The sequence below is a fragment of the Carcharhinus amblyrhynchos genome, chromosome 10, assembly GCF_965287045.1.
Source record: "Carcharhinus amblyrhynchos chromosome 10, sCarAmb.v2.hapA, whole genome shotgun sequence".
NCBI classification, from domain to species: domain Eukaryota; kingdom Metazoa; phylum Chordata; class Chondrichthyes; order Carcharhiniformes; family Carcharhinidae; genus Carcharhinus; species Carcharhinus amblyrhynchos.
In genome coordinates, this window is record NC_137333.1 from 58530710 (window position 1) to 58557833 (window position 27124).

The following is a 27124-nucleotide window of genomic DNA, read 5'->3' on the forward strand; positions in this document are numbered from 1 at the left end:
AGATATTTCCTCTGTGCCTTTGTTTTTGGAGCTTCCTTTCAGTTCAGTCAGCTTTGCTGGATTATTTTGTCAGTCTTCCAGCATTTTAGTTTTTCCTCTCTATTTTCTGCGAGGCCTTATGTTTTTCCATAAGCTGTTGTACGGTGTTGGTTACAGCTTGCTAGGCTTGAAAAAAATCTTTGTAGTCATATGTAAGTTAACTGTAAGCTTGTCTTCACTCTTAGAACAATTAAAAAATATACAGTAAAGGGTACAAGCCAAGAACTACCTCCATGCTTGCTGGTACACATAGCTCAATCAACACTAGAGTGATCCTTCGTGCGAGTCATATGCTCTCTTACATCACCACTGGGTGGTAATCAATCCCACATTAACGATGTCAGATTCTTATACTACAATAATCACAAGTCATTATATTTCCAGTTTTGTCAGCAAGGCATGAAAAAAATCAAAACTGTGTATATCAAAATTTTATTATTTTTTGTTATTTCAAAATGGACTCCTTCCATAGGCCTCATGACTCACAAAATTGGCTATCTGTTCTGGAAACCTCCAGAAGAGACTGCAAGAACAAAAGAGTTCCACTCTCATCCTTGTGGAATCTTACAACCCCTTGTAAGGCCACAGTATAGCCTAGATGTCTAACGGATGAACCGACTGCACACCAGCCTGGACAGTAAAAACAACAGAGGCATTAGATGGAATTTTCTAGTTCTGATACCAGTGGGCATCATTGGGGTGGGATGGAAAAATTTGGAGAGCCTCAACGGGCAGAGAATTCCAGAGATTCACCACCCTTTGAGTGAAGAAGTTCCTCCTCAACTCCGTTCTAAACCGCCCCCCCTTTATCCTGAGGCTGTGCCCTCTAGTCCTACTGTCCTTTCTGAGCGGGAAGAGCCTCTCCACCTCTATCCTATCCATCCCATTCAACATCTTCTACGTCTCAATGAGATCTCCCCTCATTCTTCTAAACTCTAACGAGTACAAGCCTAGATTATTCAGCCTCTCCTCATAGTTCAACCCCCTCAACTCCGGAATCAGCCTAGAAAACCTCCTCTGCACTCCCTCCAAGGCCAAAATATCCTTGCGTAAGTGCGGCGACCAAAACTGCACACAGTACTCCAGCTGCAGCCTCACCAGTGCCCTGTACAGCTGCAGCAAGACCTCCCTACTTTTATATTCAATCCCCCTCGCTATGAACGAAGAGAAGAGTTAAGAGAGAAATCAGAAGGACAAAAAGGGGACACAAGATTGCTATGGCAGATAAAGCAAAGGAAAATCCAAAGAGCTTCCACAAATACATAAAGGGCAAAAGAGTAACCTGGGAGAGAGTAGGGCCTCTTAAGGATCAACAGAGTCATCTCTGTGCGGATCCACAAGAGATGGGTGAGATCCTAAATGCACATTGCTCATCAGTATTTACTGTTGAGAAACGCATGAATATTAGGGAATTTAGAGGAGTAAATAGTGATGTCTTGAGGAGTGTACAAATTACAGAGGAGGTGCACCAAGGCAGACAGATCTCTGGGACCTGATGAAGCGTATCCCAGGACGTTATGGGACGCTAGGGAGGAAATTGTGGGTTTCCTAGCAGTGATATTTGAAACAACAACAGCCATAGGTGAGATATCTGAAGATTGGTGGATGGCAAATGTTGTGCCTTTGTTTAAGAAGGGCTGGGAACTACAGGCCGGTGAGCCTAGTGTCTGTAGTGGGTAAGTTGTTGGAAGGTATTCTGAAAGACAGGATCTACAGGAGTTTAGAGAGGCAAGGACTGATTAGGGACGCTCAGCATTGCTTTGTGAGTGGAAAATCGTGTCTCATGAATTTGAATGAAATTCTTGAAAGGGTAACCAACAAGGTAGATGAGGACACTGCAGTCGACATTGTCTACATGGACTTTAACAAGGCCTTTGACAAGGTACCGTATGATAGGTTGTTGCATAAGATTAAATCTCATGGGATTCAAGGTAAGGTAGCCAATTGGATACAAAATTGGCTTGACGGCAGAAGATAGAAGGTGGTTGTTGATGGTTGTTTTTCAAACTGAAGGTCTGTGACTAGCGGTGTGCCTCAGGGTGCACTGTTATTTGTCATTAATATAAATGATTTGGATGGTTAATCAGTTTGCAGATGACACCAAGACTGGTGGCATAGTGGACAGTGAAGAAGCTCACCTGGGATTGCAAGGGGATCATGATCAATTGCGCCTGTGGGCTAATGAGTGGCTGATAGAGTTTAACTTAGGTAAATGGAAGGTGATACATTTTGGAGATAAAACCAGGACAGGATTTACTCAGTTAATGGTTGGATGTTGAGGAGAGTTATAGAACAAACAGATCTATGGGTACAGGTTCAGAACTCCTTGAAAGTGAAATCACAGGTGGACAGAGTGGTGAAGAAGGTATTCGGCATGCTTGATTTCATTGGTCAGAACATTGAACACAGAAATTGGGGCATCTTGTTGAAGTAGTACAAGACATTGATAAGGCCACATTTGGAATACTATGTACAGTCCTGGTCACCCTATTACAGAAAGGATATTATTAAACTAGAAAGAGTGCAGAAAAGATTTACCAGAATGATACTGGAACTTGGTGGTTTGATTTATAAGGAGAGGTTGGATGGACAGGGATTTTTTTCCTTGGTGCGTAGGAAGCTTAGGGGTGATCTTATGAGGTCTATAGAATAATGATGGGCATAAGTAAGGTAGATAGGGGAGTGCCAAAGGTAGAGGAGTCTAAAACTAGAGGGAATAGATTTAAGGTGAGAGGGGAGAGATACAAAAGTGTCCACAGAGGCAATTTTTTTCACTTAGAGGGTGGCGAGTGTCTAGAACAAGCTGCTAGTGGTAGTAGTAGTAGTAGTAGTAGTAGTAGTAGTAGTAGTAGTAGAGTCAGGTACAATTTTGTCTTATACAAAGCATTTAGACAGTTACTTGGGTAAGATTGGTATAGAGGGATATGGGACAAATGTGGACAGTTGGGACTAGCTTAGTGGTAAAAACTGCGCGGCATTGTCAAGTTGGGCCAAAGGGCCTATTTCCATGCTGTAAACCTCTATGTCTCTAGACGCTAACCATTCAAAAGCAATCATTATTCAGAATGGGACATTGGTTAGAAAGTTCTTTTGTTTAATTTGTCTGGCTATTAGTTTACAGAAGTAAACATTTCTGCTTAAGAAAAGGCAGAGGCAGTTGTAGTTTCAGTCCAGGTGTAGGCTGCAACTCACTGAGTTGGAAAAGCCAATGAAAATAAATGTTAATCACTTACGCCTGTTCATCGAATAGAGAAAATGCATTGTTCAGTGCATGGAATTCAGAAGGGGTTTGATCTCAGCTTGGATTTCATGAGTAAAAATAAGCCGGACTATTTGCTCTAGCAGTCAGCTAGTGGAAGAAATCGGCAATGGTCCTTACAGAGCCTTGTGGCAGTAAACAGTCAGCTTGAATAGTTAACATGGAAAAAGCCATACAGAAACCGTGGGAGCATACTAGAAAAAAAAGCAGCTCAACGCGTGTCCAAAGCCTGGTGAAGGAGCGTCCACAGTTATGAGATCTTTAAAGTGTCACTTAGCCAACAGCTTTTGGGAGAATCCTCATAAATCCAGTACCTTGGAGAAAGCAGGAATATGGCATAGAATTAAAATAAATTCCAAGGGGTTATGGCATACATTTGAGTTGGTCCCAGGAAAAGTGAGAAAACCTTCAAGATTTCATGAGATAAGAGAACTCTAGGGGGGAAATTACAAGTAGAACTGAGTTTATAGTTTAAAGGCATAAGCCTTTTATAAACAGGCAGCATGGTGGCACAATGGTTAGCACTCTACCTCACAGCTCCAGGGACCTGGATTTGATTTCTGGCTTGGGTCACTGTCTGTGTGGAGTTTGTACATTCTCCCTGTGTCTGTGTGGGTTTCCTCCAGATGCTCTGATTTCCTCCCGCACTCCAAAGATGTGCAGGTTAGGTTGATTGGACATGCCAGATTGTCCACAGTGTCTTGGGATGCGTGGGTTAGAGCGATTAGTGGGGTATACCTGTGGCATTGTGGGGATAGGGCCTAGTGTGGGATTGTTGTCAATGGGCTGAATAGCCTCCTTCTGCAATGTAGGGTTTCTATGGTATCTATGATAAACTATAGTGTTAAGGTAGTAGTACATGCTTTGTTTAATTTCTTTTTGTATGCAATAATGTTTAAAAAGTGATGTAGTTCTGTAAGTTAATTACCTAATGTTTAGACTTCCTCTTTAAATGTAAACAGTCCCAGCAGGACTGTAACACCCTGGAAAGTCATCTGGGTATGCCGGCGTTGGACTGGCATAAACACAGTAAAAAGTCTGACAACACCAGGTTTTAGTCCAACCGATTTATTTGATAATAGACTCACAAGCTTTCGAGGTTTCCCTCTTCGTCAGGTGGGGTCAGTGATTCGATTTGACACCTGGCAGAGATGTTCAGATAACAGTAACAGGAAAGTGTTGTGATCAAGAGATTAATCAGGCACTTCTTAATCATGCTCAACTGAAGTCCTTGCATTGTAGCTTATACATTACAGACTGAACTTTTTGAATAAAATTCAACATGCATCGAGCATATATAGCTCAACATTTTAATTTTAGAGCAAAAACAAAACTGAACTTAACATAATGGACAGCAGGTTAATTTGGTTAATGAATATTTAGGGTTCTGAAAGAAATCTTCCTTGTGTTTAAGAGGCTGACAATGCATCCTCTGAAGGGTGCAATAAAATTTGCTAATACAGTGAGGATAATGGTGAGGTTTTCTCTTGATGTGGAGATGCCGGCGTTGGACTGGGGTAAACACACTAAGAAGTCTGACAACACCAGGTTTAAGTCCAACCGATTTATTTGATAGGAAATGGATTACTATGGATTTTAGTAAGGCGTTTGATAAGGTTCACCATGGTAGGCTTCTGCAGGAAATGCAGATGTATGGGATTGAGGGTAATCTAGGAAATTGGATCAGGAATTGGCTAGCAGATAGGAGACAGAGGGTGGTGGTTGATGGTAAATATTCATCATGGAGTTCGGTTACGAGTGGTGTGCCTCAGGGATCTGTTTTGGGGCCACTGCTGTTTGTAATTTTTATTAATGATCTGGATGAGGGTATAGTTGGGTGGATTAGTAAATTTGCTGATGACACCAAAGTCGGAGGTGTGGTAGATTGTGAGGAAGGGTGTCATAGTTTGCAGGAAGACTTGGACAGGTTGCAGAGCTGGGCCGAGAGGTGGCGGATGGAGTTTAATGCGGAGAAGTGTGAGGTAATTCACTTTGGTAGGAATAACAGATGTGTTGAGTATAGGGCTAATGGGAGGACTTTGAATAGTGTGGATGAACAGAGGGATCTAGGTGTATGTGTACATAGATCCCTGAATGTTGGGAATCAAGTAGATAGGGTTGTTAAGAAGGCATACAGTGTCTTGGCGTTTATTGGAAGGGGGATTGAATTTAGGAGTCGCAGCGTCATGTTGCAACTGTACACAACTCTGGTGCGGCCGCACTTGGAGTACTGTGTGCAGTTCTGGTCCCCACATTACAGGAAGGATGTGGAGGCTTGGAGAGGGTGCAGAGGAGGTTTACCAGGATGTTGCCTGGTATGGAGGGGAGGTCCTATGAGGAGAGACTGAGGGATTTGGGGTTGTTTTCGCTGGAAAGAAGGCGGCTAAGAGGGGATCTTATTGAAACATATAAGATGATTAGAGGTTTAGATTGGGTGGACAGTGATAGCCTTTTTCCTCGGATGGAGAAAGCTAGCACGAGGGGGCATGGCTTTAAATTAAGGGGGGTAGTTATAGGACGGATGTCAGGGGTAGGTTCTTTACCCAGAGGGTGGTGAGGGATTGGAATGCCCTGCCTGCTGCGGTTGTAAATGCACCTAGTTTGGGGGCGTTTAAGAGATCCGTGGATAGGTTTATGGACGAAAAGGGATTGGTTTAGGTTAGTGGGTCATTGTTTTTTAACTGGTCGGCGCAACATCGTGGGCCGAAGGGCCTGTTCTGCGCTGTAGTGTTCTATGTTCTATGAAACTCACAAGCTTTCGAGGTTAATCTCTTCATCAGGTGAATGGAGAGTTCTGCATTCTCTCCATTCAGGTGAACTCTCCATTCACCTGACGAAGAGGTTAACCTCGAAAGCTTGTGAGTTTACTATCAAATAAATTGGTTGGACTTAAACCTGGTGTTGTCAGACTTCTTACTAGGTTTTCTCTTATCAGGGAATTCATAAAGCTGTGATGAGAGCTCTTGTACCACACCTTACATACAAAGTGAGAGGTGCTCGTAGAGCAAGATGTGCTGTGTAAACTGGCCTTACATCAAAAGATTTCATAAAACTCTCCAATACCAATGCTAATCATAGAATCCCTACAGTGCAGAAGGAGCCATTTGGCCCATCGAGTCTGCATCAATCACAATCCCACCCAGGCTCCATTCCCGTAACCCCGCGTATTAACATTGCTAATCCCCCTGACAATTTAGCACGGCCAATCAACCGAACCCGCACATCTTTGGACTGTTGGAGGAAACCAGAGCACCCAAAGGAAACCCACGCAGACACTGGGAGAGTGTGCAAACTCCTCACAGACAATGACCCGCAGCCAGAATTGAACCTAATCCTAGGTGCTCTGAGGCAGCAGTGCTAACTACTGTGTCACTCTGCTGTTTCCACTAATCAAGTGTTTTTATCACTTAAGGGATCAATTTCAAGGGACTCTTCAGGTGAACTAGATATTCATCAGGCATACAATGGGCCCAATATTACCATTGCCGCGCCAAACTTGGTAAAGTCAGGCGTGAGGCAATTAGCATGATCCGTGCCCGCGTCCACGCAGATGCCCACTTTACCAAGGCCTGAAAATGGCCACGATCTGAACCACGCCTGAAATGGGCGCAACGGTGATTTAAATGTATTTGCATGCATGGTGAGGATGGAGGGAGGCGGATCAGATTATTCTCTGGTGGGGGGTGGGAAAGAAGGATGCCCGATCATTCTCTGGTGGGGGGGAGGGAGGCATATCAGATGTATCTCTGGTGAGGGGAGAGGAGGGAGGCCAGATCATTCTCTGGTGGGGGGGGGCGGTGGGAAGCCCAATCAATCATTCTCAGGTCGGGGGGGCAGGAGGGAGGCCAGATCAATTTCTGGTGGGGCGCGGGGGCGGAGCAGAGGGCTCTGCTGCCACTCTGTGGGTGTGATCAATGGGGTGGGGGTTGGGGGGAAGGGGGCAGAGGGTCACGATCAGTCTGGGTAGCCGGGGGCGGGGGGGGGTGATATCTGTAAGGGCCATTGCTCCCGCTTTTCACTCCCTGGCTGCTTTATCTGCTTTTTGCAGCCCGGGAGAGATATGACAGGTGCGTTTTTTAAATCTTTATTTCACTGCGCATGCGCAGTTCACAGCTCCAATCGGAGCTGCAGTGTTTCGGGCATGATAAGGCCTGCAATTTTTTTCAGGCTGAGTGAATATGGGGGCACCTGAGAACAGTTTTCCAAGTTGGATCTGAGTTGCGCCCAGATTCAGCACTTAGAATCAATGTGGTAAAATCTGGCTCAATGTATGCATAAGCCAATGACACTATCCTAAACTATGGCTAGGATTTTCAATACTCCTTTCTGAATTCACAGGTTTTTTTTACATGCATGTAGTATTTTCCAAATTTTGACTCATCAAGGCAAGTGCTGATTTGTGACAGAAGTAATGAAAAAGATACCCTTAATCTGCAGGTTTGATTGAATCTGTCCACTGCTATCAGACTGATTTAAAAAGTGACTCAGATCACCCAGATTGAAGACTGGATGAAATGAATGGTAGAAATTAGAGTTCTTCTTCACAATTTTTCCATAAAGATAGTGAAAAACTTCTGTTGGATAATGGAAGTAAAGAATTGGGTACAATGAGTGACAATTATATGAAATAGGAATTGCAGGAGGTTGACTATCCTGTATAGATTGGAATGTTTGAAAGCTTCGAAGGAATGATAAGACAGGCAATGAACTAAAATGATTGCAAAGTTGGCAGAGCAGTCTTTGTAAACGGGTGGGATTTTATGGCCTCACATGGGCAAGATTGTAAAATCCCACCTGAGGCCAACAGAGGTTTCTGTTCTGGGAACCTCGACTACTCTGGAATCGGTGGTAGGGTTTTTGGCCACGTATGCAGTGCATGTCAACTGAGGCAAAAGGTTGGATTTGGTTTCTGCCCTCATTTGAATACTGAAGATAAGTTGCAGGCACAAAATAAGCACACTACTGCATCTTGCCTTTTGGGAAGGGTGGGAAATTGGTCAGCCATCTTGCTGGTTGGTAGATCAAGCCATGTGAGGGGGGGTTGGTTGGCAGACATTTACAATGAACTGGACTTTTGAAAGGCCCATGAAGAAAATTCCTGCTTCTCCTGAGCCCACAAAAAACAAAACCTGAAAATTGTGTATGTCTATTTTGAAATGCCTCTAAGGACCAGCAGCTACACAATTCAAGATCTTGTCCAACCAGACAAAGCCTGCATGGTGCAAGCTACACTTGTTTGTATTTGCATATTTGATTCAGGGTCCTTCAACCAGTATTTCAGGCAGGCTAATAGCCACCCAAGAAACAGGTGCACTTCTGGTGCATACAAAGTCTAATTCCAATTTGCGACAAGTAAAACTTCTCTTATATCCCTGTGCTTTTCCTTGCTTGACAATAAAAGAACAAGAAAGAAACATGCATAATCACTCTGTGATTATTGATTGAAAGCCTAGAATCAGTGCTTGTTAAAGTAGTCAATAATTTCATTAAATAATACAATACTCTTATTATAAATGGTTTCAGCATTAACAAACATCAATGTTGTTATCCGTATTTAACTTTTCCTAGAGCATAAAGGTCTGGAACAGTTTTAAATTAGTTTGGGCCCACCTCACCACAGGGAAGTAGCTCTGAGATGTATGTGGATACTGATATCTCTGAAGTGTCCCATTGATGGAGATGGAGACCCTGCTGGCAATAAAATTGTTTTGAAAAAAAATTGAAAAAAATACTTCCAGTTATGGCCAGATATTCTGAAAAAGGGAAGCAATTTTGAGAAAAGCCCCTAGATTGACATTCACTTGAATTTCTAACGTAAGAGTAAGTCACAGCTTAAGATCTAGCAGCAGCTTGGTGAAACTTACAATTTCTGCAGTTTCTTCGAATGAATATCACATTGCTCTGCTGAGGAAATGCATTTGAAAATTAGTGTAACATTAACAGTGAAAGCAATACAACCTTCAGTTAGCAATATCATTTTTGCTTAACAAACTGATTTATTAATACTTAACCAAAAACAGAACTTCATTAATGTTAATGTATCAGAGGTTATAGACATTTTAATAATAATTTATACGCAAAAAGGATATTATCACAACTTACACATATCAAGAGAGGTTTTATTCTTATATACCTGGATTAAAAGTTGAGTACTATTAACAAAATGTTTGGCCCCCTACATTTCTTGCATAGAAATTCAGTTTGTTTGCTGTTTCATATTGAGAAAAGAATAGAAATCTGAAATTATCGAAGTTAAACTTTACTAATTTTTATTATAGGCCAGGTAGTAGATCAACTTCTCAAATAGATTTAAATGAGACTCTGTGTCAAGAATTAAATCAGATACTTACTTTGATGATTGCATCCAGTGCCTAGATGCTGCCAGTCCTGAAGCAAAAACAATACAATATTGTAGAAAATATGGGCCACAACACAAAACTTCACACTGTCCATCCCCCAAACAGTACATAAGGGTATTCTTCAACTTGTCCAGAAAATAGCACAGATATTAATCAAAGGTAGCGCTCTCAGAATTCCTTATACATTAGTATTTTTAGCAAGAATTTTATATACATGCATACTTCCTGTTTAAAAATATCACTTCCTTCTATCATAATTTTTGGTAATGTTTTTATGTCAACATTCATCATTGAAATTATCTGTAAATATTTTATAGCAGTATTTCTTGATGTAAATCACAAAATTACATACAAATTACAGCACAGAAACAATTGATGCAACACGAGCTCTGTCTTACCTTATTTCTTTTCACCTTATTATCATATCAGTGTTTGCTTTTCATAGTTTGCAGTCAAACTAATCAGATTATTCAAGTGTTTTTGAACAAAATAACTGGCTACATTTTCTCAACAACTAATGTTCAAAATAAAGTTTTGGACAAAATTTAAGGAGTCAGAAAATTGCTAATAACATCATTACATTTGTCAATTCAATTATTTTATGTCTAAATTCTCTCCACAGTGGTTAGTACTGCTACCTCACAGCGCCAGGGACCAGGTTTGGTTCACCGTCTGTGTGGAGTTTGCACATTCTTCCCATGTTTGCGTGGATTTCCCCTGGGTGCTCCGGTTTCCTCCCACAGTCTGAAAGATGTGCTAGTTAGGCATTGATCCGAACAGGCACCAGACTATGGCGACTAGGGGAATTTCACAGTAACTTCATTGCAGTGTTAATGTAAGCCTTACTTGTGACGAATAAACTTTAACTTTAGCTTGTCTGCCAGCATTTCAGCTGTTCCAGAAGCTTTCTGTGAAGTTTCAAAACCAAATTGGTCAATATTAGGCTACAAGGATTCAAAATAAAGAACACAGACTGGAACACAGACTCTGTGGAGAGCTAAGTTAGTAACAAGGCAATAGGGCAACAGCTGATTGCAGAAACTTTGTTAAGCAATCAAGTTAGTGTGGGAGTAAAAAAACAAATGCAACAATAATTCTAGATGGTGCAATCAATGGAAGGAAAATATGGGTGAGATACAAAAAATGCAGGACAGCTGATATTGACTATATATCCTATTTCCAAAAGTTAAATTTGATCTCTGTTGGAGATGAGGAGGTAGCAGAAGGTTGTAAACTGGTTAGTACAGTGCCCATATTCAAAAAGGATGTTAATATACAGTAAAACATAAAAGCTACAAGGAAATAAGTCATCTGGCCCCAGTGCTCTTTGCCAATGTTCTCTCTCATGGGAGCAAACAAACAGTCCTAGTTCCACTTGCATGCCCATATTCCTTTTTCTTCATCCATCTACCCAACCTAATTTTGAATACCGATATAGTTTTTGCTTCAACTACTAATCTGTGAAATTAACTCCATGGTCTCATTACTTTCTGTGAGAAGAGGTTTTTCCTATTCTTTGTCCTAAAGCTACACCCATATCTACCATGTCTGTTACTGTCAAAAAAAAACTACAAGATTCCTCAAGAATGATTGTCCCATGGAAATCTAGTGCCAGTTTTAAGCCTAGTGTAAAATCGAAATTCCTTCTCTGCGTCTCGTCTCATCTATTTGAGTTTTTTTCAGTTAAAATGAATTAGCCTGGTAAACTTTCACTGCATCCCCTCTAAGCAAAGACATCCTTCCTCAGATAAGGACTCCAAAACTGTACACAATACTCCAGGTATGGCCTCACCAACTCCTGATTTATATGCAGTAAAACATCTTTATTTCTATACTCAAATCCTCTCCCTATGAAGGCCAACATACCATTTGCTTTTTGTACTGCCTGCTGTACTTGTGTGCTTACTTTCAGCAACTGATGCATGAAGACACCAAGGTCTCGCTGAGGATCCACTTCGCTTAATTTACATCCATTCAAGTAATAATCTGTCTTCCTATTATTGCCAAAGTGGATAATCTCATATTCATCCACATTATACTGCATTTGCCCACACACTCAGACTGTCCAAATCACGCTGAAGTATTTCTGTATCCTCCTCACAGCTCACTGCCCCATCCAACTTTGTATCATCTGCAAATCTGGAATGATACATTTAGTTCCTTCTTCCAAATCATTAGTATATGAACAAATGGGGTCCTAGCACAGATCCCTATGGTTGCCAACTCATCACTGCCTGCCAATCAGAAAAAGACCCATCTATGCCAAATCTTTGCTTGCTACCTGCTAACCAACTTTCTATCCATCTCAAGACATCACCTGCAATCCCATTTGCTTTAACTTTACATAGTAGTCTGTTATGTGAGACCTTAACGAAAGCTTTATGAAAGTCTAAGTAAAAACACACCTACTGATTCTCCTCAGTCAACTCTATTAGTTACATCCTCAAAGAATTCCAATAGAGTCGTCAAACATGATTTCCCTTTCATAAATCCATGCTGACTTTGTCTGATTATACCATACTTTCCTACACTTCTTCCTCTCCAATTTCCTTGTAACCAGTCACCTTTTACTTTTCTCTGCATCTCCTTCCTCTTCCTTTCTTGGTTTTGCTTCTCCCCTCTTTCTTTTCCATTGTCTCTCCTTCCAAGGCCACTTGTGACCTACCCAATTTTCCCTTTCTGTTCCCTTCTTCTACCTGGCTCCTGTGTACACTTCCCTATATTCCCTATTTGAATTCAATTCTCTAACCTGATTTGACTAAAATATTGCACTTGAGGTCACACAGAGCAAGGGGAAGATGCTAAAAGTAGAAGGCAGATGCAGTGGAAAATCTTTCAGTGAAAAGGTCATTTCCACTCAATACTCTGGGAATTATTCTTCTAGATTCACTGAGGAACAATGTGTAATTCAACTGTACTTCAATAAGGAGATCCTGACTGAAATTTTCCACCTAATGTAGTCACAATTACAATCATAGAACAGGGAAAGAGCCACATTGCCAGTGACTGTGGAAATGGTAGTGGTGACAAACCTTTAAGTGTCTGGTTCCTTCCAGGCTGGGAATAGATATTTTTTAAACCTCACAGTTTGGCATCCACATGTGTGCAGGGGAGGTCACTGAGGCTCACTGTTCAAAGTGGGCCCCTGGTCAAGATCTCAGCAATTCAAGTAACAAGGATGATAACATAATGGTTATGTTACTGGTGAGTGACTTGGCTTAAAGGTTGGATCAAAGTCCAAATCTCACCATTGCATCTAGGAATCTAAATTTAGTTAATTAAATATATCTGGAATAAAAATGTCAGTGACAGAAATAGTAAGCACTATATTGTAACTGCCAGATTGTCTTGAAAACTGGTTTGGTTCATTGCATTTCTTCAGGGAAGCAAGGTGCCAACCTTATCAATTCTGATATACAATTGACTCCTGCCCTCGGAAATGATCCAGCAAGCCACTCAATTGCCAAGAAAATAGCTTAACACTACCCTTTCCAGGGTAATTAGGAATGCATAATTTGCCAGCAATATCCAAATAATATAAATTCTATTGGATGATAATTTGTTTAGCTCTTGAGATGCCAGTTAAGGCCCTACTATAATCCACAGCCATGACGGTAATAGATTAGCCTTGCATAACAGCCATTTGAGTTGCCACTGAATCACTCAGACATTAGGATGGTGCTATGAGTTCATTAATGAAGCTGCAGAATTATTCATTAGACACCACTGCATGTTGACACACAGGTGTGTTGGTTAGATTGGCAACTACTCCCTGGAGAGGATGGGCTTCAAGTTTCGAGCAAAGCCTGGTGCAAACTTGGTGCTGGACCCTTTTTTGTTCCTTGAGATTGTCTGTAAGCTTCCTGGCAAGGTTTCAACTGCATCAAACATTTAACTGTGTATACCAATCAACATTCTTCTCTGGACTGCCCATTGACATCCTCATCTGACTCCTTGGCAGCTCGGTGCAATCTTGCCCCCTCCCCTGCCTTGCTTTGGCTAGAGTCCCACTCATGATTTTTTTTTCACTTTTTGAATATTTAATTGTTCAAATTATTAAAACAGTCACATTTTTTCTGTAAGTTTATCTACTATTAAGCAAAATATCAATATAATTAAATTGGCCTTGTAACTTTACAGATCTCTGATATTCAATTTGCTTTGTAGAGTGGGCTCTTGCTTGTTTAAAACTGTGAGCATAGTAATATTAATGGATGTGAACTACATTAAATAATTGAGAAAGCTTTAAAAGGGGTGAATAGATAATTAGATTTATTAAGCTTGTAACCAGCATTAATCATTTACAAATCTTGCATTTGCCTACTGAACTGCAACATCTCAACATAGAAATTAAGCTGCTTGACAGAAATAATCACATAGAGCTTCCTATCAGGCTGTGATGAGAATATAAATATAAATGTAGCACAAGTTAAGGTTTCATCTACATACAATAAAAAGATGATATATAGCTTTCTTTATTTACATTCTTTATTTAAACGTCATCCTCTAATATCAGCTCAGCTTGCAATGAGTAAAAGTTCATTTCTGCAGCAATTTGTTGTGAAGTTAGTGTTTGTAAAATTATAAAATTGTGAAACAGTTGTAAAAAACTGTCTGTTTAAAAGGTTTTGTTTTTTATCCTGTATAAAAGAGTGACAGGTGCATCCAGTATCCAGGATGAAACATTGTATTAAGAAGTAAAAACAGCAGGGTTGCTTTGATAACAGACTTCAGCATTTGAATCAGAACATGTTTCTGAATTTTAACCAATCAATTTAAAATAGGCATTTGTATAACAGCAGCCTATCAAATTTGAATGTAAGGCTCTGATAACCTGTAAATCAATCCTATTGTGGGATTTTTCATGTCATAGGGGGTATAAAACTGCTCCCAGCTCCAACCACAAATCACAACAGCTAGAGAGAGAGTGAGACACAGACACAGACACAGACAACTGTTCTACTAGTGTAACAGCCACATGTATTTCTTAAAGAACGCCTCATCTCATCTCAGAAGTAAAGGTACCAACAGAACACAAGAGAAGTCAGCAAAGAAGGAAGAACATTCAGGAAGTTGACAAACCTGACTGCATTTTGAGAGTGTCTAAAAATTCTATTTTCTTTTTATTAATAAGTGGGAATTATAATTATCTAAACAGCATTCCATTAGAATATTGTTTTATTCAGTTTGTTAATAGTTTTGTTAATCTGTTGTGAGTTAGATAAAATAAATTGTTACTTATTTCTTTTTAAAGAGAGAATTTCAGATAGTTATTTTGATTTAACCATGAAAAATTGCCGTAGGCAGATCATACCATTTCTCACAAACTTTTAAATAAATTATGAAAAGGAGGTACATCTCTTTGAGTGGTTGAGTGTTAGTTCTTTGAGAGGAAATCATCCTCCTTTTTGTAACACTATGCAACTGAATATATGCCTTCCGGACTTGGATTTGTTTCACTTCTATAACAATATCAATTTCATCTTAGAGGTTATAAATTTAATTGTTTATCCATGTTATTGAATCCGGGCTGGGCTAAGTATAATAGCAAGTAGAATTGTGATGCATGTGTGTGAAAGTAACTTTCCCTCCATTAATGTTCGCTGCACTGTTTCCCAATTATTGGCAATGCTACCTAGGTGGTTAACATGTTTTGAATCATGCAGTGTTGAACAATTCTGGGCAATGTTAATATATACATTTGAGTCCAACAAGTTTTACTGGTCAGTATCTTATTGTTATAGGCAGATTTTATGAGGTCTCTTCTAGTCCACAATCAGGGTGTTTGATTGCAAGGTGTGTGTATTTCCTTATCCTCTGTGATTTTTCCTCATTTAAAATAAATTCCAGCAGCAGACATTTTGGTGATTTCAAAACTAAATAAGGTTATTTATTATCACAATCTAACCCCAAATGTTTGAAGCATAAATTCTCAATCACCCATTTCACTCACATTACCACATGTGCAAAATTAGATACAGATGAAATTTAAAGCTGCAATGATAAAAATTGAATTTATAACTCACTCTGATGTTGTCTTAGCAGAATTGATCCTTTAGTTGGATTGAAGGTCTTTTAGAAACAAACAATTCTTATGAAGGTGTGAAGCCTCTTGTAGATGGATAGCCAGGTCATTGGTTCTCAGGTGGAGTTGAAAAGTGGAATGAGTAGTTAGGGCACAGTAGAAGACTTTTGGCTATGATGGTTCAGCTATTTCAGATGTTTCCAGTTTTTCAGAGGTTTTCCTGCTGAATTTGCTTTTTCAGCATATTTAAACTGCAGCCACTTCTGGGGTCCAGACCATCATGATGCAACAGCAGTTGACAATGATTATTCACTGTTATATCTGCCCCAACACGTGCTCAAATATTCTCCTTTATTTAATCTGGTACTTGGGGGATAAACAATCCAGAGATCCCAAGTTCCTCAAATGCTCCTTCATCCTTAAACAAGGAGAAGTTCAAACTTTACAGGTGGTTGTGAAGTACCCTTATTCAAGGCCACATTTGACCAAATATTGGCCGCAGAATTAAATATTGTCCACAATTTAAATGCCCATGGTCACATTTAAGTTGCAGCAAATTAGCAGATTTTGTGGCCAATTTCACAAAGCATGATGTTACAGTCTGTGATATCCAATATCTCCATGCTTGTACTGAGTGTGACATTATGTACAACAACTAGTTATTACATATGAAAATCAAACAGTTCTACTGAAGTACTTAAAACATAAGCTGATAACAGATAGAATAGGGTTAATTAAGGTAAGGTTTGAAAATGAACATGAGAAACATGATGCTCATTTGTTGTTCTGCAGGCAGGATGCTAGATTGATGACATTTGCTGATTTCTATGATTGCTGCATGCAGGTGGCACTGTTCATTGATTATGCATGTCAACAGGGTCTGATAACACAAGTAGTTAGTGCTGCTTTATAGTAAGTAGTTTGTACCACTTAAAGGGAAGGTGAATTGCAGGAAGTGGTGCTTGAAAGTAAATTGATTTTGAAGATTTCATCAAGATGGATCAGTCTGTGAGAGAGAATGCATCAAGGTTTTCTAGTAATGGATTGGAAGCCTTGGTGCAGAATGTAGAAGGGAGGAGATACATCCTGTATCTCTGGTAGGGACATCAGATCTCGAGTCACTGGGAGAAAGTAGCAGCAGAGATCAGAGATCAATGTAAAAGTATAATTCAAAGAATATAGACGCAATGGAGGAAGAAGTTTAATGATCAGAAGTTAAGATGAATCAGTTCAATTGTCAAATAACATATTGTGTCACTTACACTCTAGTCTCATCCACTACATCCCCATTCCCCATCTACCAAAAATTTTTACCAATCAGTATTCAACCTTACAATTTAATGCTTTAGCTCATCCACTTTTGCCCACCCACTCAAAGTGTATACACACTGACACTATTCAACCATAACAGACACATCACCCAAATGTATTAAAGTACACTTACTGACACTCTTCCATCTATCCTGCAGATGAAGACAAAAGGAAAGAGCTGGAGGGAGACAAGTACACCTATAAGTTTCAACACTCAGGGAATAGACAATGCTGGCCATTATGAGAAGGAGGTTCAATGAAACCGTGACCACTGATGGCACCAGAGGGTTTGGTGATGAGGGTGTTTACATACCTAATCTCCTCTCTTCCCACTTCTCCTCAGTTCACAATCTCTCCGGATTCGCAGAGTGAAGATGGTGTAAACACATATTTTATTCTCTCCTCTCGGTATAACCGAACAAATATCCCCTTGTCATTTTCAGACACATAAGAATAGGAGCTTTCACAGTAGAACAGGTAGAGAGTGAAGGTGAGGAGTCACCATCATTTGATCTTACACGTGTAGCCAACAGCTTAGGTAATGACACCGCATGTACTTTGGAATGGAGGAGGAGGAGGAATCTGCAAGTGGTGAGGCAGCAGGCAAAACTGATGGGAGCCATGGTAGTGCAAAAGATAGCACAGGTGCCCGTTCTACAGACACCGAAGCCAAACACTCATTTTGCTGACACGGGTAAAGACTTTGATGGACTAAGCCAGAGAAATTGGCCGATAGGCATATATAAACAAATGTTTGGTGAGCAGAAAAGCCTGCCAGAAAGCATGTCAAGTAGGATGGAAGAGTTCAGCTCCAACTTGGCACAGGCTTTGTGCAGATCTTGGACACATCCTTTCTAAAGTGCACACTCGCAGAACCCACTGTAATGTGATAACTGATAACCAATGTCACTTTTATTGCAACACAATCAGCTTCAACTGTTGAATTGGAATCTCAGACTCCTGCCTTGGTGACCAAGGGTGGTGTAGCTTCTGCCCAGCTGCTGCAGCCTGAAGCTGGAATCTCTGGCCCCAGAAACGCTTGAGGCTGTTTTACAAAATCATCTGTGGTCTCTCCTTAATTCAGGACCAGTAACCTTCCATTTCCCAGACTGGGCCCATAAGGGAAGCACCTCAAAAGGAGTACCAGGAAAAGTAAAGGCATATGGAAGACCAGAATTAAGGGAATGTTCAAGGGCCAAGAGTTTCATTTTGCATGCATTATTTAAGATGTGTATTTATAAGATGAGATTTAAATTTGCACTTCCTGATTGTTTTTATTTTTCTGTTGATGGAAAGAGGTCAGTGATACAGGAAAGATGAGGAGTATGGGTCTGGTGACTGAGGAAATAAGTTGAAGCTTCTGGTATAAAACATGAATAATGTGATCAAGTGTGGATGACATGGTAGCACAGTGGTTACTACTGCTGCTTCACAGATCCAGGGACTTGGGTTCGATTCCTGGCTTGAGTCACTGTGTGGAGTTTGCACATTCTCCTCGTGTGCGTGAGTTTCCTCCCACAGTCCAAAGATGTGAGGATTAGATTGACTGGCCATGCTAAAATTGCCTCTTAGTACCCTGAGATTCATAGGTTAGAGGGATTAGCAGATAAATATGTAGGGATATGGGGATAGGGCCTGGGTGGGATCGTGGTCGGTGCAGACTCAGTGGGCCAAATGGCCTCTTTCTGCACTGTAGGGTTTCTATGATCCTATAAAGCAAAGGCAAAAATGGACCATCTATATTATAGCCTTCCTTCACTTACTCTTTTTACCTGCTCAACCACTTCTTTCCCTTCTATTTTCCTCATTCTTTTTTCATTGTTCAATACCCAGAGGAAGCTATTCATATTTCAGAGCAACTTCTTTCAACTTTTTCTGTCTGACAAAAGATACACTGCAAGACCAGTTGAACCATCCCCTGTAGTGTATTCAAACTTTAGCCAATTCTAAGAAACATCCAAAAATGTGCATAAATAAACCAGCAGCCAGAAGCAATGTTGCAGCAACAAACCTATAAATACTTGATGATCCTTTTCAATAACATTGCTAGAGAAATTCTTTCTATTTAACATTATGATCAATTGTTTGCAGTTAAGACAACTTTATACTTGAATTTTTTACTCCCATTCCAGTGGGTTTGTAGGTTTGGGAGGGAAGAGGTGGGGGGAGTGGGGAGTGGTGGTGATGAGTGTAGAATTTGTCTACACTCCTGCTGGGTGCAATTTTACACTGGGGCAGGCGGGACCTTGGACAGGACCCCCCATCCCTGCTCTCGGTCTCCCAACTGAGATTCTTGAGTGGTCAATTATTGACCATTTAAAGACTGTTTCAAGCCCAGCCTCAATTTATAGGCTAGCCAAAGGAACTTCTACATGTGGGGGAAGCCCGAAAATAATCACATTAAGTCCTCAGGTGAGAAAGGGGAGATGTGCCTCTATCAGAAGTTTCTTAGGACATTCCCCCTGCAACCCCTTAAGGTCTGGTAGCCTCAGCACTCAACTGCCCCCCAGCCCTCTTCCTTCTATCCCAACCCCCCACTTTCTACCCTGCCTTCCCTCCCAATCCTGAGACCTCCAAAATTGATTTCTTCCTCGAATCCTAGGATTTAGAGTCTAGGCTGGCATGTAGTCTCTGTGCTGTTGACTGCAAATTCTAACACTCACCTGAAAAAGAAACAACGCTTCAAAAGTTTGTGCTATCAAATAAAACTGTTGGACTTTAACCTGGTGTTGTGAGACTTCTTAATGTGCTTACCCCAGTCCAATGCCGGCATCTCCACATCAATTCTGCCACTTCAGGGACTAGAACTGCCAGCCAATCAGGTTAGCTGGAGGACCTCAAATATGGCATTTCCTCCCAAGTGAGGGGCAGAAGTCTCACATCCAGCCAATTAATGCTTGTTGGAGGGGATCTGTTCTCTGCTAACTCTTTAGATAGTAGGAAGGGAAAACTAGCCAGGCTAAAAGTCCTGGCCAAGATGTTTCCTGGAGTGGGAAGTTGAACAAATGGCAGGAATGGCTCCAAATCAGCGTTTTGGACAGTGTTGCATATTCAGTCACACCATCATCAGCTGCTCTCCATGCTGTACTAGCCATTAGTCATGCATACAAACCCATCAAGATGGAAGTCCCGCAAATTACTCTCAGAAATATGCTAACATATACCCAATCCCACTTCCAAGTCTTACGTGACGGCATGGTGCCTAAAGAGCAGGCAGTACATGGCCTAATTTAGCCTTCTACATCTTTATTTTTATCCATTCCATAGTATGGTCTTTGAAGAAAGATACAATTTTAAGCCATTACTTTGTCATAAAGATTACAAATGGCAAATTAACCTTGCTGTTAGGCTATGTTACATAAAATGTACACCACAGGAACAGGCCATCTGGACAATGCTCCACATGAACTTCCTTCCATTCTTTTTACTTCACTTCACTCCATTGACACAAATTTCTATTTTTTTTCTCCCAAATTTACTTAGCTTCCCATATTTTCTCCAACCACTCCACATGCTCACAAGCATGCTTTTGCTGTGAGGTTATTAAGCTGAAACCAAATTATCACACTGGCACTTCTATTCACTGCATAGTAGCCCAATAATTACAAGTGCAATCATTAGTAATGTACCAAGTTGTGTCCTGATTGGTGAACATTCAAGTTTACTCAATATTGCAGGTAATTTCTGTTACATCTTTTAATCACATTGGTTTAAAATAAAGTAAGAACAAAGTTAAGCATAATTTTCAAAACACCACGCTGAAAAAAATACCAGATCTATTGTTTCTACAATACTGTCACATTACCTTAGCTGGAATTAAAAAAATGCTCGTTTCCCCCTTACTGGGTGTGTGAATGGCAGTCAATGGAGGTGGCCATGAATGGGTCATATCCTGGGAACAAAATGAAACCAGAATTTAATGGAATTTGCATTGTGTAGTTTAGAATCAAAATATGTTTTTAAAAACGTTTAATGTTATGTTTATGGGTTAGAAAATGCTAGGAGCATGTATCTTATCAAAAGCAGATTTAATCAGGAGGAGTAATGAAGGCACAGATTACAACAGTACAAAACTGTTATAAACAAACAAAACATACCAAAACCTTGCATTGAGAATCTGCAATGACTACAGACATTAATAATTTGTAAATATACTTACAAATTACAAAAAACAGTACTGGGGAAAGTGGGAGGGATATTGTTGGGATTGTCTTCACCTGAACCAGGCTGGAACCAGTGTTCTGGTAAATTGTATAACTAGGATGGGAAGGGTTTTAAACTAAATGGTGATGGAAAGAAATCACATAAGGAGAGATATGGTAAATTAATGAAAATGGACAAGTCAATCAAGCAGATTAGCAATAGCTGTAACTAAAATGTGGTAGGAAGGGACAGTACTTACAAACATTGGATTACATCAACAGCTAAGGTCAAAAGTTTGCAAGAATAGTGAAAAGACAGAATTACATTAAGACAAAAAGGCTGAGTAGGTTCAATGGCAGATGGGGTGGGGTGGGGTGGGGGCGGGATTCAGTGGGAGACCTAAAATCAGTTTCATACTGGCATGAATTTCCCTCGGGATAGTGCGTTATTGGCTGCTATGGTCAAATCAGGAAATGATGTGGGTATGCTGGTGTTGGACTGGCGTAAACACAGTAAAAAGTCTGACAACACCAGGTTTTAGTCCAATCGATTTATTTGATAATAGACTCACAAGCTTTCGGGGTTAGCCCCTTCGTCAGGTGAATGGAGAGTTCTGGCCTCAGACAGAGCATATAAAGCACAGACAGTTTAGAGATTACTGATTAGAATGCGAATCCTCAGGATCTGGAGGTGTCTGTCACGATCCTCCTCATCTGAGCAAATCCTGTGTATACGGAGGGCTTGTCCATAGGGAATGGCTTCTTTAACATGTTTAGGGTGGAAACTGGAGAAGTGGAGCATTGTGAGATTGTCTGTGGGCTTGCGGTACAGTGAGGTGCTGAGGTGACCGTCCTTAATGGAGATGCGTGTGTCCAAGAATGCAACTGATTCTGGGGAATAGTCCATGGTGAGTCTGATGGTGGGTGGAATTTGTTGATATCATCATATAGTTGTTTCAGTGATTGTTCACCATGAGGCCAAAGGAAGAAAATGTCATCGATGTATCTAGTGTATAGCATTGGTTGAAGATTCTGTGCAGTGAAGAAGTCTTGTTCGAACCTGTGCATGAAGATGTTGGCATATTGAGGTGCAAATTTGGTCCCCATGGCTGTTCCATGTGCCTGGATGAAAAACTGGTTGTTGAAGGTGAAGACATTGTGGTCCAGGATAAAGCGGATGAGTTGTAAAATTGCATTTGGAAACTGGCAGTTGTCAGCATTGAGTACTGAGGCAGTCGCAGCAATGCCATCGTTGTGGGGGATGTTGGTGTAGAGCGCCGAGACATCCATTGTGACGAGGAGTGTCCCTGGTTCAACTGCTGTGTGTGTGCTGAGTTTCAGTAGGAAGTCCGTAGTGTCGCGACAAAAGCTGGGGGTTCTTTGTACAATGGGTTTCAGGATGCCCTCGACGTAGCCAGAGAGGTTCTCACAGAGTCCCATTACCCGATACGATGGGACGGCCGGGTGTGTTTGCCTTGTGTATCTTTGGGAGGCAGTAGAGATCTCCAATGGGGGGAGTACGTGGAATGAGAGCACGGAGGGTGCTCTGAAGGTCCGGATCAAAGGTCTTGATCAGATTGTTGAGTTGACGAGTGTGTTCTTTGGTCGGATCTGTGGGTAATTGTCTGTAGTGTTCCTCATTGTTTAGTTGTCGGTACACTTCTTTACAGTAATCCGTTCTGTTCAGTATGACGATGGCCCCTCCTTTGCTGGTTTGATGACAATGTTGCGGTTTGTCTTGAGAGCGTGGATGGTGTTGCATTGTGCTTGGGTGATGTTCGGGGCTGTCTTGTGAGTGCGGTTGATGAATCTGGTGTTAACGCACCTCCTGATGGTTTGGGTACACAAGTCCAGTCGAGGGCAGCGGCCTTCCAGGGGAGTCCAATTGGATTCCTTCCTCTTAGGTTGTTGCACTGCGGATCTCTCTGTTGGTTGTTCTGGTTCATCGGCTGTCTCATTGTGTTCACTGTAGGCCTCTTGGGGTTTGTGGAAAAACTCCCGCAGCCTCATTCGCCTGATGAATTCCTCTGTGTCCGCTGCAAGACTGATGGGATCCATTTTGGTGGTGGGGCAGAAATTGAGCCCTCGGCTGAGAACTTCGATTTCATGTGGTTGAAGTGTGTAGTCCGACAAGTTGACAATAGACCTCCCTGCGGTAGTGCTGTTTTCTACTGTGGTATGGTGCTTGACTCATAGATCGACAGTTCCGATGCGCCACAGCGAGAAACCGCACCGATCTCCTCAGAAGGCAAACACGGGACACAGTGGACAGAGTACCCTTCGTCGTCCAGTACTTCCCCGGAGCAGAGAAGCTACGACATCTTCTCCGGAGTCTTCAACATATCATTGATGAAGACGAACATCTCGCCAGGGCTATCCCCACACCCCCACTTCTTGCCTTCAGACAACCACACAACCTCAAACAGACCATTGTTTGCAGCAAACTACCCAGCCTTCAGGAAAACAGTGACCACAATACCACACAACCCTGCCACAGCAACCTCTGCAAGACATGCCGGATCATCGACATGGATACAATCATCACATGTGAGAATACCATCCACCAGGTACATGGTAAATACTCTTGCAACTCGGCCAACATTGTCTACCTGATACGTTGCAAGAAAGGATGTCCCGAAGCATGGTACATTGGGGAGACGATGCAGTCGCTATGACAACGGATGAATGATCAGTGGTCACGGGCATTCCGCCTCTGACCTTCGGGTAAGCATTCTCCAAGGCGGCCTTCATGACACAGGACAGCGCAGAGTCGCTGAGCAGAGACTGATAGCCAAGTTCTGCACACATGAGGACGGTCTCAACAGGGATCTTGGGTTCATGTCGCACTATCTGTAACCCCCGTGACTTGCCTGGGTTTGCAAAACCTCACTTACTGTACTGTCTGGAGACAATACACATCTCTTTAACTGTGATCAGTGCTCCTTCCACTCACATTGTCAGCCACTTCAGGTCTTGAACAGCAGGTTAGGTGTAAGGATTCGCATTCTAATCAGTAATCTCTAAACTGTCTGTGCTTTACATGCTCTGTCTGAGGCCAGAACTCTCCATTCACCTGACGAAGGGGCTAACCCCGAAAGCTTGTGAGTCTATTATCAAATAAATCGGTTGGACTAAAACCTGGTGTTGTCAGACTTTTTACCAAATCAGGAAAACCACTGGAGACTGGCGTGAAACTGATTAGCATTTCTCTAATTGGATGCAGATGAAGATTAGGCTGGAATCTTCTACCCATGAACAATTCTCTGAATCACAGCGGGAAAACAAGTGGCTCCAGAACATGTTCTGAACAATGTGGCATGCAGAGGTCAGGACTCACTTAAACAATGCCTGGGGCTGTCTCTAAAGTTCGGAATGGAGGCCACAAGCGACCCTGGATTCAGGAACACTACAGCATTGGATAAGGGAAGCATCTATCAGATGGATCTTCCAGATTCATGAGGAGATCCATCTTCCAACCTCAGAGTGTTCCTGGTAATCTTTTTTAGGACGTCCAGTCTCTTCCATCAAACATGGGTCAGTGATGTTAGGTGTCTTTTCAATGTAGCACCCAGATCTAGTTGTGGGATCTGTGCGATTATGCCCATCCCACTACAGAATATGGCACAAAACCCCTGGGTGCATATTTAATGATGTTGGGGCTGGAAGGTATGGCATAGTTTCCTGCCAGCCTCTGTAGCAGAAATACTCCATGTCCCTGCACCCGCCATGGGACTTAGTCCCAGATGGGAGAATCCCATCCTCTGTATCTAAATGTGCACAGCATTCATAACAAAATGGATGAATTGAAAGCAGAAAGATCTGATTGCCAGGTGGCCAAGGCTAGGATTAAATATTTAAGGGTATTCACATTCCCAAAGAGAAAGGATCCTGGCCTTTATCATTAGCATAGATTTCAAAATTGGATTTCCCATGCTCGCAATCATAAAAAAAGGCAACTAAATTGCTATAAGGTATGATAGTTTGAAACTGCAATTTGGAGCTATTACCCAAGGTCTCACTAATTAATCATTTTTGTCCCCTTCAAGTGGCTAGAAGCCAACTGGTGAAGTTTATAACTTCAATTTGTACTGATTTTCTCCAGAGATTTGTACTTTGGTCTATGACACAAAATTTGCCTCTTTTTTGCAGCTTTTAAAAAGGGAAAGGGTAGAAGAAGAAAAGGAACATTCCAGAGCGCTGTTCTAAAAAGGCATTTTACTCTATTTTGTAAGTAACCAAATAAAAATAATACAACAATTATTGATTTTTGCTGCAATTCTCTTTACAGTAAATGCTACAGGAGTTCCTCAGGACAGTGTGCTAGACCCAGTCGTCTTCAACTGCATCATCAATGACCTCCCCTCCATCAGAAGTGGATCTGCTCACTGATGATTACACAAAGTTCAGTTCAATTTGGAAATCCTCAGATAATTAAGCAGTCTGTGCTTGTATGGAGCAAGACTTGGACAACATTCAGCTTGGGCTGATAAGTGAAAAGTAATACATGTGTGCAGCAGAAGTGTCAAAATCCTTCTCCAAAAAGGGAACATCTAACCACTTCTTCTTGATATTCAACGGTGTTATCACTGTTGAATCCCCCACACTCAATATCGTGCAGCAGGGTGTGGGACCATATACAGAAACATACTGGCCTAGCCACGTAAGTGCTTTGAATAAAAGGACAGAGATTAGGTATACTGTAATCTGCATTCCATCTTTTGAATTTTGAATGCCTGCCCACCATCTACAAGGCAGAGGTCTGACATGTAATAGAATTGTTATATTATTCTAAATCATATAGGAACTATACTGCTATGAGTAGGTATACATGTATACACAGAGCGCCACATCACCAAAGCATCAATGTATTGTTCCACAGAACATGGTGGGATCTGGAAAAATACACTTGATGAAAGTTCTCTTTCGTTGTCTAGAACATATGATTATTTTGAGCTTCTGCAACTACAAGACATAACAGGAATATGCTCCATCAATGTTCCATCTAATTTTCTTTCCACCCATGTGTGGAATGAATCTTGTCGTGCATGCAAATATCAAGATAATATGTGTGTTGTGGGTTTTTTTTCAGAGACTAAATAATGCTGAAACTTCAGTTAATACAAAGACTTGTGAAGTCAGTATCCTGGTTAAAGATGTATCTTTATTTGAACAACAATTGCTGGGGGAGATAGCATTGGGCAGTCCAACACCTCTCTGAAGAGAAAACCCTGAGCATTCCAAAACATCAGACAGGACAATTATACATTTTCAAGTTCACTTTTTCTGCCTTCCCGTTAGTTACGAACTAGTCATCATTAGTGCAAATCAGTCAGTGTAAACGTTGTCATATATCTTAGCCAATCACATTCTACCCTCTGACATTCATGGGATTTCATTGGTCCATAGAATTTGGATGCTTCTTCCCCCCGTGTCTTGGCAACCCTTGCACTTAGCTGTAGTGCACCAACTCTCAATTAAATCAATGGTTGAGCCAGGCAGTTGATAGTCCCATGTCTGAGAAATATTGTCTTATTAGTACAAATCGAACAGCTCTATTCATACTATGGCCTGTCCATAACTTAAGCTGATAAGAATATACACATTCTGTGGTTTCATTCTTCCAAAGAATGTGACTCATCTCATGCAGTTTTCACTCCATCATCTCTGGAGCAGCCTGCCTTTGGCTAAAGTGTAAGATCACTTTCAAAAATACCTTTTAAAATCCAAAGTGCATGTATAAATCAGAAATACTTGTTCAAATCTCTTGCTTGCTTAAACCTCTTACTGACTGTATGTGACTTTAGGCAGACAGTGCCCCTGTTAGTCTGTAGGGCTGATCTGGAATCATTTCACTTAGTGCTAATAGTTTTATTCATGTCTTAAATCCCTATTTGAAATTTCTCTCGATGTGGATGTGTGCTATAAAATTACCATCAATGTGGAAGAAGAAAGAATATTAAAACAGGGAATAATTAATAAGGTACACTTT

General features: G+C 41.2%; 1 protein-coding gene across 3 annotated transcripts in view; it reads right to left on the bottom strand.

Moving 5' to 3' along the window:
* aff3 (AF4/FMR2 family, member 3) overlaps positions 1-27124 on the bottom strand; it is a 258978-nt gene that overhangs the window by 135842 nt on the left and 96012 nt on the right. For 2 of the 3 annotated variants that reach the window (XM_080197118.1, XM_080197117.1), the window contains exons 2-4: positions 20799-20885; positions 9649-9685; positions 9163-9202 (exon numbers count right to left, since the gene is read on the bottom strand). In XM_080197118.1, coding sequence (XP_080053244.1) covers positions 9163-9202; positions 9649-9685; positions 20799-20885 — 164 coding nt within the window. Of the gene's footprint in view, positions 1-9162; positions 9203-9648; positions 9686-15683; positions 15748-20798; positions 20886-27124 lie in introns of those variants that run through there. The other variant, XM_080197122.1, reaches the window with a different exon arrangement.